The sequence below is a fragment of the Ptiloglossa arizonensis genome, chromosome 1 (genome assembly GCF_051014685.1).
Source record: "Ptiloglossa arizonensis isolate GNS036 chromosome 1, iyPtiAriz1_principal, whole genome shotgun sequence".
Taxonomy (NCBI): Eukaryota; Metazoa; Arthropoda; class Insecta; order Hymenoptera; family Colletidae; genus Ptiloglossa; species Ptiloglossa arizonensis.
This window is the reverse complement of record NC_135048.1, coordinates 7,583,585-7,598,839: the sequence shown is the minus strand read 5'-3', so window position 1 is coordinate 7,598,839 and position 15,255 is coordinate 7,583,585. Positions and strand designations below refer to the sequence as shown.

The 15,255-nt window shown below is 33.9% G+C and overlaps 1 protein-coding gene across 2 annotated transcripts; it reads left to right on the top strand.

Annotated features, from left to right (window-relative positions):
- The first annotated feature begins 3,390 nt into the window (after positions 1 to 3,390).
- Positions 3,391 to 8,179, top strand: LOC143152845 (uncharacterized). 2 transcript variants are annotated; one of them, XM_076323404.1, is made up of 4 exons: positions 3,391 to 3,440; positions 3,577 to 3,708; positions 5,055 to 5,499; positions 6,409 to 8,179. In XM_076323404.1, the coding sequence occupies exons 2-4, from the start codon at positions 3,677 to 3,679 to the stop codon at positions 8,041 to 8,043; spliced, it is 2,112 nt and encodes a 703-aa protein (XP_076179519.1). In that variant the 5' UTR covers positions 3,391 to 3,440; positions 3,577 to 3,676; the 3' UTR covers positions 8,044 to 8,179. The 2 variants fall into 2 exon arrangements, with proteins under 2 accessions (XP_076179519.1, XP_076179528.1); XM_076323413.1 differs by lacking the exon at positions 3,577 to 3,708 and having other exon boundaries at positions 3,397 to 3,440.
- The last annotated feature ends 7,076 nt before the right edge of the window (positions 8,180 to 15,255 follow it).

Sequence of the window (15,255 nt, the reverse complement as noted above, 5' to 3'; positions counted from 1 at the left end):
TTTTATGACCTATAAAATTGCAGGAACCTTTTATATTTTAATAAACTGTAACAATATGTATGTAACTTTAATACATTTCAATACATTTATTTCGTGTAACATAAATAGCCTTCTCCAAATTCTATAATTAGACCTCCCTTAAAGAAAATGTAAGATATTGCAGAGTAAGGGCTAAGAATATTGAATCTAGAAATTTTGGTAAGCGTTAGAGTAGCTGTAACTTTGAAAATATTTTTAGTTTCAAATTATTAAAATATTTCAAGTTCGACTTGTATAACTGAATGAATCTTATTGTTACATATTTTCTGAGATCCATAGGTATGGTAGAATCACAGATGATGTATAGAGACGAGTTTTCTACGTTTACTACATTTTACCGACATCAGTGATTCAGTTGAATCACTTTATAAAATTACCGTTTCTTAACGAAGAGATTCAAAGTAATTAAAATTACTGATATTTTACGAAATCGGTATTTCAGATTGTATGATATCAATTTCTATAAAATGAAATACCATTCTATATTTCGTTGTGTATTTTATATCTCGTTTGTAATTCTATATCTCGTCTGCAATGTAACTGCCTAGTGGTGACATCTATCAGCTGTGTCTATCTTCCCTAAATATCGTTAGTCATTCTCTCCATTTATTTTATTAATTTTGTAATTAAGTACGTGTATGTTATTACAGATTGTTTCCTTTAATGTAGTTGCTTTTTATTTCTTAGTCTAAATATCTTTAGGGGAATCTATGTATCCGCTAGATGGCCTTAATATTTGACAATTGTATGGCGTTCTTTGAAATTGATTATTAGAGGCACAAAAAAAAAAGAGGAGGGATTGTTTTCCTCCTGAATCTGATATTTAATGGACTCTTCGGTGAAGCGTTTCTAGCAAATTTTGACGACCGATTTTCATTCGTAACCGTCTGATAATTGTTTGTAGTTTATCAAAGAAATCCATACATCGACTACCAGCCAAATCATTATTATGTTCATATTCATTGTATTAAAGTATAATTTAGTATAATTTCTCTAAATTTAGTTGTACTGTGTCGCACTAACGAATGTCAGATTAATATTTTCTCGGTAAAATTTAAGGGAAAAATTTAAACATTAATCTTCTCATTTTCATTTTATGAAAATATGATTTACAACTTTCTACTAATATTCAGTGGCTCAAAAAAGTATTCGTACGCTATACTATAAGTTCTTCTTACCTGTAAGACCAATTTCAATGAAAGTTTGTGTGCATGTAGAGCATAATAGTACATACGTAGACAAATTTTTGTAATTTTTTTGTTCCCAGGAAATTTATTTAAAAAAGTGAAATCAAATTTGGAAGGTTTTAATGTTTTTTTTTTATTTTTTTAATGTAACTTTTCTTGGGACTTTTGTTGCAACAGAATGATAGAGCACTAAAAGCTGAACATTTTTTATATGAAAAGTTTTATTCTTTTTCGTACTATTACGAAGTTGTATTTGAAAAATCGAAAAGAAAATAATACTGTAAAGATTGATTTCAGGCAATTTCAAACGATTGGAGAGCTTGTAATGATTTTCATTTTTTTTAATAATTTCGTAATCGTGTGAGATATAACAAGAATTTTCTTACAAAAAATATTTACTTTTTGATGCTCTATCGTTCTACTGTGAAAAAAATTCCTTCAAAATAGTTTATTAAAAAAAATGAAGAAATGTTGAATTTTCGAGTCTTGATTTTATCCTTTCGAGAACATTTTTTGTCGATAAAAAAATGATGTCATATGCAACCCAGTATGTTTTACATGCGCACGAATTTTCATTAAAATCAGACTTGTAGGTTAGGGTAATTTTCTTATAATATAGTGTACGAATACTTTTTTAAACCATTGCATCAATAGAAGGAATGTCTTATATCAGTGCTTTTTGCAGTATCATCACTACTGACGCATTTCATAATAAGAGAACGATCCTATATATGTAAGCGCTGTTGAAACGCATCGTAATCCATTTTCGCTTCATTCGAATACTCTACTAAAAAAAATTGTAATATAAAACTTAAGTAGAATATGTACACAAATAATCAGCATAACTTGTCATGCAATAATTCTCTTTTAACGAATGAGGGGAATTATGCATAAACACAGCACTTTTAAAGATCGGAATCAGTTTGAATTTAACATCTTGCCTCGTTACAGTCAGCGTGAAAAAATTCTATTTTAATATCGCGTATCTGATATGATTGGAAAAACTATTGTTATACATGTGGACGAATTATTTACAAATTTGTATAAAGATTAGAACAATGCAACTATACACATGTTCTGGAAATAAGTAAATTAATCTAAATATAGGTTATAGAATAAATTTTTCCGTTTACTGTAAATGTGGAAGGGAGAAAATCAATAAAAATGTCGTAAACCATTTTTGTACGAATAGCTGATGAAAAGCAATCTTAAGTTTTAACAATACAGTTTAACATAGAATTGTCTGAGAACTTTTTAAACCAAACTGAACTAAATTGTTAGAATAACTTGGATTATTACTTAAAAAAACGAGTACTCAACTCGATTGAATAGAGTTTAAGTTGAATTTGGAATTGCTCGAATGTTCTGTATACTTGGACAGTATCAGTTCTACATATTCATACGATTAAATATATTCATACATTATTGAACCATTTCTAAATTCTTATTACACTCTCTTCATTTATTTCATCATTTATTTCGTTTATTATTTAATTTATAATTATTACTACGATTCTAACTGCGAAATATCTGACGCCATTTTAAGAATATTGATTTTACTTTTATCAACAACAAAGGATAATTCCACATGATGATTTACGATACAAGTTATAATACAACATAGGATGATTTTAAAGATTAAAAAGGAACGTTTACCGTGTAGTGCAAAACCATGGTAATATGGTTACTTTTTATAACGTACAGAATTAAATATCGCCATATTTTATATTTTTATGAGAGTAACAGTATTTTAAATAAAATTCAACATCGACTACCAGTTTGATAAAAAAATACTTAATTCATTATGAATGAATACTAAAAGCAAAAATTAAAAATATGGACAAATAAAGATACCAAATATTTCTTAAGGTTGTGAAAAGTTTTTATATAGTTTTCGAATTCAGACATGTTCGAGATATAGTTAACCATTCCTACAATTTATTTTTTCAATTTTTACCTTACTCGCTTCATGAACATTTGCCTTTACGTTAGTTGAATATATCATACTGTTAAATTCATTGATTTGTTCTGCCGTGCCACTATTGGATAGTCTGTTTTGGTTACCGACGCTACAAAAGAATTGACCAATCACGGTTTCTCTTCCTATGTGTTAGTATACGTATATATTTAGAAACGGAAACATTGCCCAGTCGCCCGTTTCCGTCTTCCTAGAGCTTGTCAGCCATTACAGCTCTGCTCGCCGGTTCTTGCAGGGTAAGTTCCTCTGAATATTTTTGGTTGCTAAACACATGAATCTTTTCGTCACTCTCTGCAGAATCGTTACAAAAGTAGTACATTCGTACATACAATTACCGTAGAAGATTTCTTAAGCGCGTATTCTTGATCGCAGGTGTAACTGATACAGCTGACATAGTTTCCGAAAAATCGAAGATTGTCCTTACGGAACTGGTAGTGTGTCCGGGAGCAGATACTTCCAAACGTTCGTCCAGATGTATAACAATAGTTTTTCCAATCATACCAGGTACGCGATATTAAAATATAATCTTTTCACGCCGAATATAACGAGGCAAGATGTTAAACGATAAAATTGGGTAAATTTTTTTTGCAATATCGTGTTTTCCACCATTTTGTTCGTGGCTACTCTTGACTGCTGATTTTATTGAATTGTTCGACTGTATTGAAAACTAGAGATTCAGCGTTTCGTAAAACCTTGCTATTTTGAAATACGATGAAATGAAATTTATGTAGATATTGTATATGAATATTTTTGGAGTAAAATTAACTCCACTATGAAAAAAAATGGCGATTTGATTATCCAATAAGAAGTTGCTGACAAGACATGGAAGCATACATATAGCATACGCAGGATTCCATGTACATTTTGCACATGAATATCATATAATGTATCTTATTATTTATGATATGTGTTACTTGTCTAAATTATATTTTTTACATTTTGTTTGTATTTAATGAAATGACATTAAATATAGATAATGAAATAGAAAATACTTATATTATTTAAGGAAAGTAATTGTGAAGAATTGTTTTAAACATTAATAGCATATTAACTGACCTTCTTAAATGTTGTTGTACAGATTAACTATTATATTATTTAATATAGTATAAAAATATTTTATTTGTTTGAATACCAAGATGCAAAACATCATTTTTTTGTTTCCAATCTAAAAATTACCATAAAGTATCAGGCATTGGTTTGTGTTTTGTTTTTAAAATTATTCAGGAGCATTGCTAATTTTTCTTTGTTGAAATTCAAATAGCGTTCAATAAACATGATTAGTACTTTAGTCTTTCTGCTCTTATATTTTTATATTTTTAACTTTTCTGTTGATTTCTTTTATAAAATATTGAAATCATAAAAATAAAGGTTTCATTGTTTGATATGTTATTATAAAGAATTAATTGTTTGAGTGCTGACAAGTACGATCACATTTCTCTGCTACCATACCAAAAATGTGAAGAGTATGCACGTTATGCAGAGAATGTGGAATGCTGCTTCCTGTACTTTTGGCAAGGAACATATTAGCACTCAAATGATTTAACGTTTCTTTTTTATATGTCATGTTTCTTTGATCTTTTCTGTTTAATAAATAATTCATATTCTATAAAAAAAAGTAACTTGAGCGCAAAATTAATACATGCAAAGTAATAAGATAAATACAATTTATAAATGATTACCTAATTTCTGGTAGTTTTATTAAGATATATATAATTATGCTGTGATTCATTTTGATACTGCTGGTAATTTTAAGATAGAATTTGATAGTTCTTTCATCATAGTAAATATTAAATCCAATACTGAGTATACAACACGTGTTAGAAACATTTTGTGAAAATGATTGATTACAGGCCCAGAGGAAATCGAGATTCTAGCAGTCGCAGTGGAGGTGGAACATATTGGAATAGTCAGCAACAAACACAGAAAGAGAAGTCAGTAAAGAAACAAATCCAGAGAAGGACTCCCGGAGATCTATTGAAGAAGCCTAGCTGGGACTTATCCAAAATGCCGGTGATTACAAAGAATTTGTATATTCCTCATATCAATGTCTTGAAGAGATCAACTGAAGAGGTTGCCAAGTACCATATTGGCAAAGAAATTACCGTCAAAGGAACCAATACACCATCTCCAATTCAAGCATTTGAAGAAAGTAATTTCCCAGATTATGTAATGGAAGAAATAAGGAAGCAGGGTTTTGCTGAACCTACAGCAATTCAGGCACAAGGTTGGCCAATTGCACTCAGTGGGCGTGACTTGGTTGGAATTGCTCAGACAGGATCTGGAAAAACTCTAGCCGTATGTATTTTACTGTAATACATAAGTTTTTATTTGGTTAATGTCTTGGATGTTACGAATAGTTTTTGAGAGAAAAAAAAATGATCTAAAACCTCTTGTTAACAGAGAAAAGTAGTAAATGTGATAGTATGAAATTTTGATAACTTATAGTATTATAACATATTGGCTTTCATAAAGATTGATAGGTATAATAAAGAAAGTATCTATAAACATTTACATGCTAATCAGTGCTGATAAGTAGTTTTGATAATAAAAGATCGATTAACCCACTGTCTGTTTGGAATCCATAAGTGCACTCATGCAAGACTTGCGTGCACCACATGTGGTACGTATATTGATACTTTTTTGGAGAGGAAGCAAAGTTACAAATGTGCATGGCTTTGTTAGACATTTGAAAATGTTTTGACAAAAGAACATCTGTAACCTTCAATTCTAATTGAAAAAAACATTTTCAAATGTTAGTCATTTATTTATTTGATTACACTAATGGTATCACTACACTAGGGACTAATTTATAAAATGATTGCTATATTCTTTTCTTCATTTTATTTTAAAAAACATTCTTTCTAGTTAATTTTATATTTATTCAATCTACATTTTTCTATATTGATCTTTCTATCTTTTTTTTTTTTTTGAAAAAAGAATTGCCATAGCATTTATGAATTTTGAAACGGGACAGTTAATGGGTTAATCAATAAATAAATAGTTGCAGTTGTGATACATTAAACACTACTAAATGATAGTGAAATACATGCAATGTTTTAATATTTCAAAAGATTCTTTATATTACATTAAACTTTATTCAATGTTATCTCTATATATTTTCCTAAGACATCAATAATTTTCGAGACAAGACACCATTGCTTAGATATGCGACGTTAAGTGAACATTGTTATGGGTATTTTTCAGTATATATTACCAGCAACAGTACACATTAATAATCAACCACGTTTAAACCGAGGAGACGGTCCAATCGTTTTGATTCTTGCTCCAACAAGAGAGCTAGCTCAGCAAATTCAAACCGTTGCTAGGGATTTTGGTTCTTCTTCGTGTATTCGCAACACTTGCATCTTTGGCGGTTCCCCAAAAGGACCTCAGGCTCGCGATTTGGAACGCGGGGTAGAGATATGCATCGCAACACCCGGTAGATTGATCGATTTTCTCGAGAAAGGAACCACGAATCTGCGCAGATGCACGTACCTCGTTCTAGACGAAGCAGACAGGATGTTGGACATGGGATTTGAACCCCAAATTCGAAAAATTATTGAACAAATAAGACCCGATAGGCAGGTGTTGATGTGGTCCGCAACATGGCCCAAGGAAGTACAAGCTCTTGCCGAAGATTTTCTGACAGATTACATACAAATTAACATAGGTTCCTTGACACTGGCCGCCAATCATAACATTCGCCAAATCATCGAAATATGTCAAGAGCACGAGAAAGAGATGAAGTTGTCGGGACTTCTCAGGGAAATCGGGAAGGACCGTGGCAGCAAGATGATAATATTTGTTGAAACGAAGAAGAAAGTGGACGATATCACCAAGGCTATCAAACGAGAGGGTTGGCCAGCCATCTCTATTCATGGTGATAAATCGCAACCTGAGAGAGACTACGTTTTGTCCGAGTTCAGAAACGGCAAGACGATGATTCTTGTGGCTACTGACGTAGCTGCTCGCGGCTTAGACGTGGAAGATGTAAAATATGTAATTAATTTCGATTATCCAAATAGTTCCGAGGATTACATTCATCGCATAGGACGAACCGGACGATGCCAGAGTGCAGGCACCGCGTACGCTTATTTCACGCCAAACAATGCAAGACAGGCGAAAGAACTAATTGCTGTTCTAGAGGAAGCTGGTCAGCTGATAAATCCACAACTAACTGATTTAGCCAACTCAATGAAGAATCAGTATGGAAAAGGTCGTCAGCGTTGGAGTCATTCTCGCTCAAACAAAGACAACAACTCGTCTGGAAGCCCCAGAAACAACACTAGCCCGATTTCTTCGAACAATTGGCAGAGCCAGCACTCTCAAAACAATCAGCTCAGTCATAACAACCCCATTAACCAAGATAGAACTGTTGCACGCCAGCAGAATGGATATCAAAACAGTCGTCAAAGCAATTTCCAGCCTAGTTATCAGCAACCACAACATCAACAACATCAGCGACAGCCTAATGCCTATGCCAATGGCTGTCAAACTAGCAGCAGTAGCTATCAACCGGGTTATCAGAATACAAATATACCGAGATACCATGGTAGGACAGGTGGTTTCCAAGGAAGTCGATACCACAATCGACAGAATGCATACAATGGTAATCAAACTGGAGGACAAAATGTGTATTCTATGCCACCCCCGTTCATGATGCCATCCGGTGGACACACTGATTCTGGGATGCAAAGCCTTGTGAACAACAAGTTCTTCCAGACAAATCGACCACCTCCGAACACTGGGGCTTGTGCTTATCAATCAATGGGCTATAGTCAGTTCCAAGCTGTGCCACCGTATAGTTATCCTTATCCGCCTACACCGGTGCAGCAGTGACGCTTTTCGAGGTATAAATCGGTAAGAGTGCAGGCTAAGTAAGAGATCAATTTTTCCTGTCTACATTGGACCCACTAATGTTTACGGTTTGTGTAGAAGGTTGGGTCTCCTTTGAATATATGCGTAATGTAATGTTTCTTCTTTTCTTTGTCATTTATTATTTTCTGGAATGGTGCCACTTCGACACAACAAAGTATAATAAAATCATTTTGGTTGCTCATAAGCAAAAATTAGACAGAAAAAATCAAAAGTATATAATTTCATTAGAAAAATGAGTATGAAGTTCAACGTGAAAGAAACAAAAAAAAAATTAATGTTTTGCATTATTAATCACTGCGGCACATTCCAGTTGAGTTTTTTGAAGTAGTGGTAGTTGTTTAGCGATGGTACATTGATATAATCATTACTGGATGTAGACTATGACCAGATATGTAGGCTTATAACATGGTCATATCTCTAAAATAATAATTAATCTTCTTGCGATAACTATGTAAACGACATTTAATGCTTTCCTGAAATGCACGAAACATATAGAAGGGGGGTGGGTTAACGTTTTCATATTTGATAATTTATTTATATTTTGCATATATATATGTATGTACAGGCAATGCTCTTCAAAATGTAAGGCCTTTTGCATAAAAATTAAGCCGTACACCCGTTTTACAAAGCACACGACGATATCAAATCGTGTTCTCTGTTCTGTAAACGAGACTGGGTGTGTGTCTCTGATATAGGGTGAAAGTAATCTCATAAAAAAAATTAGAGCACGTCGATGGAGGATATCCAGCATAATTATATAGCGTACAAAAGCGAGTACTTTGAAATCATCCCGGGCCGGTTCTTTGGAACTTGTTCGAAGCAACCGGAACGGGCGAGAGAAAGGAAAACTTGGGCTTTAGGGGACAACTTAAATTAAGCATGTAGTCACAATGGCTGTGTACCTCGGCGCAAAGTTTGATACCTTATTTTTATAATATATATCGAAAGTAATTTGTTGTTAAACCAACGAATGATTATACGAAGTAAAAAAAAGAGAAACATTGTTGTTTGATGTTTATGCAATTGGCCACTGAGTGGTCTTGTCCTTGCGCGCCCGTGACAAAGTAGGTACGCGCAGGCTGGCCGCGATCGAATGAATTTAGTTGTACCTGTTTTTTAGTTCGCGCTCGTCGAAATTCTTGCTATTTTTTAGGGGAACGGTTCAGACTATCCGGGACTATCCTTTTTCTATTGAAACGTTCAATGCGCTACGTAAACGTACTAACGCGTGTGGAGAAAGTTAATTGCGTCGCGACGGTCCAACATTGTCGTTGCGGGATACTTGAAGCGACTCTCGAGGAAATTTTACGTGAAAAATGAAAAAAATGAAAAAAGAAAAAGAAAAAAAAGGAATTCGTGCCGTGAATCGTGCACGAGCATGTTTGTCGACAGCGCATAGCAATTTTTTGCGGGCCTCCAGATTACTCTGTACACGTCACTACTCAAATAAATGAATAGTCGAAAGAGCTGAACAGAGAAGAATGCAAGACTCGAATACACTCGAGCAAGGACTCGTTTGCGAACGACATTATTGTGATAATTACATGTAACGCTTTCGTGAAACGGTCTCACAGTTCGTTACTTAATTACGCACAGTAGAAAAATGTTGTGAAGCAGTACGTGTGCACACTACCGTTTTGGTCGGTTCGAACGCGTCACGCGCATATTTACAGCGGATTTTGCTCGATAAGAAATTGAGGAACTTGTCGATTCGTTTCTAGGTTCACATGTGTAGTCTTTATATTCTTCTTTCGCTGAATCGATCATCGGACTTCAAAACATAGGTCGCGAAGAAAGTTTAGGCATTCGCGGTATTCTTGTCTTTGCCCTTTGGACATTGTGAATGCTTACGGCTCGTACTGTGTTAATCTGACTGCACACGTTGCGCGTCGGAGTGAATAGTGATATAATAATAGGATGCGTATGCTACGAGTATTGGAAAACTCTGAATACTCATACATTGCGTACGCCCTCTATTAAATCATCCTATTTCGAATTTGTTTATCTCTGAAATTGTTTCACTGTGGTTGATTAGAGGCTACCTTATCCCCCCCTACCCCCCTCTCCCTACCACCAGTACACAAACTATGATTTCCTCCGGACATTGTCGAATAGCTTATTGAATTTTTGCTAAATAATCGACTATCGTAATACTATCGTACTTTTAATTACATTACACTGTAAACATAGAACATATTACACAATTTTCTAACGGGAGTTGGGACTTCCGGGTGCACGGCTGTGTCCATTCGGATTATTCAGATTTGTTTCAACGGAATAGTACAATTGAAATTATCTTCTAGATGGACGTAGTTCGGCAACCCGGTAGCTGCAAAATCCTCGAAACTTTAACCCTTTGGGCTCTGCCTGCGTCTTTATTACGAACCAATTCCAGAAAATCGATGGGTATTCAATATGCATATCTTTCACAACGATGAGATCTCCGACGTAGTCGACACACATATAACTTTTAGGAAACTTTACATCGTATTTGGCTCGACATAAAATTTGGTGAACTCCAAACGTAGGACAACAAAGGGTTAATTATTTCACGTCAGTTTCTAACAGGATACGTAACACTAACACTCTTCGGTTTCTCAGTGAAGCAAATGTTTTGCAAAGTGCGTTTTGCATTTTCAAAATTGATAGTGGGTGTACGCGTAGCTCTGTGATATGTAAGATGTAGCATATTTATAGATCTACCTATTGTGCATCATGATTAAAATAAGGAACGTATCTTATCAGTTTTATACGTGGTATACAAATCATGTGATCCTAACGACGTGTACTGCGAGTGCTCGCTGTCTACTTTAGGGAAAGAGGAACAAAAGTTGTTGAAGCAAAAGACCAGTATTCCTTTCTTTGTGTTTGCCGTGCGAATTCGTCTGTTGCTAGGGTGAAGTGAAAAGGAAGAAGGAATTTGAAGGATGAAACGTGTATTATTTCTGTTGAGCATTCTCCTTCTTGAGTATTTATGGAAATTTGAGTTTATCGTAATATAGCCTATGACGAATTCATTTATTGAGCGAGTATATAAATTGTAAACAGGATATTGCTTTCCTTTATTCCTTTGTACTGTGAATCCGTTCTTTTTGTACGTTTGTCTGTTTGTTAAGATATAGTTTTCTAATATTTGCGTGTTTGTCGCTAACAGAGGACTCCTTACAAAAGTTTAGTACTGCACCACTACTAGTTTCTTCCCTCCTCCCCCTCTAATATTTTCATTTCCCCCCTTTTTCTTTTATTCGCGTCAACGATCATTCATAAATCCTGTGTTCATTCTTAATTGTACTGGATAGAAGCATGGGGAACTCGCTAGACGTGGATTTTCCCTTATGTAACAGGACATACGATGTAGACTTATTTTTGAAAAGCTAAGTCGTATCTTCGAAGATCATTTCTTTCCTACTAGTCGACAATTTTAGTTTGTATTATATTCCCCTTTTGTTATTTCATTACGGAACACTTACTCGATCAAATCTCTATGGTGATTTGGAACCTAACGAGGTCAGATATCTTCGGTTGTTATACAGTATTCCCAAATAAATCTTGCCCTATTATTGTTACAAATTAACGAAGGAAGAAGTTGTAAAAATGCGTTCAAGAACAAACTCTGCAACGTCAGTGAACTTGAATGTCTTGGTCAATACATTTCTAGTGAACTACTGTTTTCTGTCAGTTTCCATCGGTGATTGTGAACGTTGAATAGTGGTGGAGTAATTTTGAAGATTTCCTGACGCCTTCTGTCAAAGGGTTCAAAATATTCTCATGGAGTTTTCACGCTTGTATCAAGCACTGTCCAAATCACACACTAGTTCTTCGGTTGAACGGAATCTTGTATTTATTCGCGTCCTATCTACTGCTTTCTTCGAAAAAGAAAAAGAAATGTTCAAAACGATAATTGGCACAGTTTTCCCACGCTTTTGCGAGTCCAACAACGTTTATCGCTTACGCGTGCTAAAAAAAATCGTTGACGACTATAATAGCTTCGGGAACACGAGTACCTTTTTAATGATTAATGCTGAACGCTGTGATATCGCGTACATAAACATTTTTATTATTATAAACGTAAATGTGCATATTGTAATGTTAAAGAGTACTATTCTCCTTTATATGTGAAGACTGAATTTCGCCAACTTATACACAAGTTTAGCAGCCGCAGATACGTTCGTATACTGTAGACTACAGAATAGACTATTTGTATATTATTAATTATAACAATATGTTTTACGTGGGTAGTGCCGTTTGGGACGGTACTATTATGTTAGTTCGATAACGGGTGCGTGTTCGTATTGTGCATTTTATTGAGAGCTAGTATCCGGTGCATCGTGACGAGAATAGTTACACGAGTCCCGTTTCCTTTTGCAGTTTCGTCTAATTCGAGTCGAAAGGTAGTTCAATTGGAAGCGTTCATTTGATTTTCGACGATTGCTTGCCACGTTTATTGTTTTTGATTTATTGTTAAATCGTTCGTGAAAAGGGACGTTACAACAACACAATCCGTTTCATGGTAGTTCCTATATTGCATTCTTCTTTGTAACGTGAATGGGTTGCAGCTTAAATTTTGCAGATGAGTTGAAGAGCTTTTACCTCGATGCGTATTACATTTTCGTCCGATTAAAAAAGAAATTTAACAATACTTTATTCGTGTAGTTACATGTGTGCATTGCCAAATCTGTTATTATTGTTTTACGGCCGTATCTCAGTTGTTACTGTAAGTTGTGCTATCTTCCGCAAATAGCTGGGGGAATGTATTAGAAATTGTTGATCATTTTTAACAACAATAAAAAATTGTGCGTTTCCGCATTGTACGAGTTGTAACAAATGTTCTTCTCCTACAATTGAAATTTTAGGAAAATTTGAGATCAGAATGGAGAATAGAATGCGACACGAATATCGAAGTTAGGAGAACTAAATTTGTAACATCATCTTTATTATGCACTCACAATATTCTATCCCGTTTTCTTATTATCAAAATATGCGTGAAATTTTTTTTTTTTTTTTTTTTTTTTTTTTTTGTTTTCGTTTAAGTAAATTTAGTTCTTTTTAATGTCAAATGTAGATTTGTTAGTGTATAAATGATTGTTGAACACTGCACACTGTACGACAACAAAATTTACTGTGCAAATTTTTGTGGAACTGTAAATTGAATACAGTTGGCAAATCAAATGTTTATAATTTTATGTAATGCGTCTCATATGATGGTACACATTTAAGCCTGGACTATTTAAGTAAAGAACAATGTCTTTATTCGATCACAATGTGTGCTGAGGTCTTTGAATTAACAAATCTTATTTATCTCATTCAAACTTCAATGATTTAAGTATAAAACTTGCTGTGTATTGAGTTAATAGGTGGGTGCACAGAATAACATTGTTTCCTATAACTGTATACATTATAGAAATTGATTTCATAGTTTGTATATCATGTTCAATTGCGTGAACATTGTAATGTTTATTAATCCTGCGTACACCTGTTTTTATAATTATTGTATTCTTATAGCGATATTCAATTTTTATAATTACTTCTCTTATAATTGATTAGTTGCAAAAGGAACTATCCTGCTTTTTGTGTATATCTTTAACTCTTTCACTAAAAGCCAGTGCGACTAATTTGAAAATCAATTTCTTCTATTAAATCTATTAGTGAAAGGGTTAAAGTCATGAAATTCTAAAGACATACCATGCCTGATATAGCAAGGAGCAATGTCTCAGTTACAGGTTATTTTTTTTACAGACGTTCGCATTTTTCACAATTGTTTTCCAAGTGATAAAATACGCATCCGTCGTACTTTATTTCTTTTTTTCAGAGCACATTATATTTGTATCCAAAATATATCTGAACATATTTTTGGAGTCACAGGTTGTTCGAGCTGATACATATGAAATTTATTTATGCGGAGTTTGTAAATGAGGCGAAGCATAAAAGTGAAAATGATTTTGAACATGAAGCATCGAAGCGAAGTAAAAATTGTAACACGTATAGGAATTACATGATCACGGGGAAACGCAGTACAGCACGGTAGACTTCCTGTTGTTGTAATAGTTCATTTGTCGATGCATCTGTTCTGAATGCGCATTAGGAAGACAGAGAGAAAGAAAAGAAAGGGTAGTTTGAAAGACGCTAATAATGTAGTGTGCTAAATTAAATGGGAAAGATGAGAACGTAATGATTTAGTATATATGATTTCAGACGATATGAAAGCAGAAATCGAGATATCAGGCCGCTGGTGTCGGGAAAGGTATACAATACAAAATATAAATATGTATTTTGTCATTACGGCTTCATTGAGTCATCGCGCCTTACAATATGAAAGAGCTCGGCCAATGTCCAAGACGTGTATACAAGATTGCAAACAACACTCTTAGATTAAAAATAAACCGCTCCTTGGTCGTCCTCGGGTAAATTGAAACAAACGTTTGCAAATTGTTTTAACTGCAGCAGAGAAGACGGCATACAACTGTATTCTATTCTTGAGTAAGAGTATACAAGAGACACGTTAAGGATATACATTTATGTCAATTTTACCGCGCAAGAACGCATTTATCAATTATTTATACATATGTATATAACATGTTTGTATATATTTATATATACACACATTATTTTGAAGGAAAAATGTTCTTTCAGAAGATGTAAATCATAGAATATTCTCTACAAAAAGAAATGATCGCCTATCGCGTTATTAACAGATTCACTGCTGCCTTACATTTGATGATTTATCTCATTACTGACTGTGGAATATGATACATAAAAATATCGCAGAGTATGCTTGCCATGGTAAACTTGGCAGTGAATGTGTTAAGGATGACAAGTAATCTAGTCGGAATTGTTCTATCATTAATTGTACTCCTCGATGAGTTTATGGATGTTACATTGAAAGGAACATCTTTTTTTATGATACAGCAATATTCGAATACTTTTCAAATGTTATTACATACATGTAACGTTTTCAAGTGTTACATGCAACACAAACGAAAAAATGTTTTCTGTTATCGAGGCATTACTTCAAAGATTCTGATACATAGGAAAAAGAAACAAAAGTTTGTAATTTGGCACTAAACAACTGTTGACTTGGCATCAGCATGTTAATGCAAAGCGATATTTTATGAATACAGAAAATCGGTATTAAGATGTGCAACTGGGAACAAGGTTGTACAAAAACTTTATTAG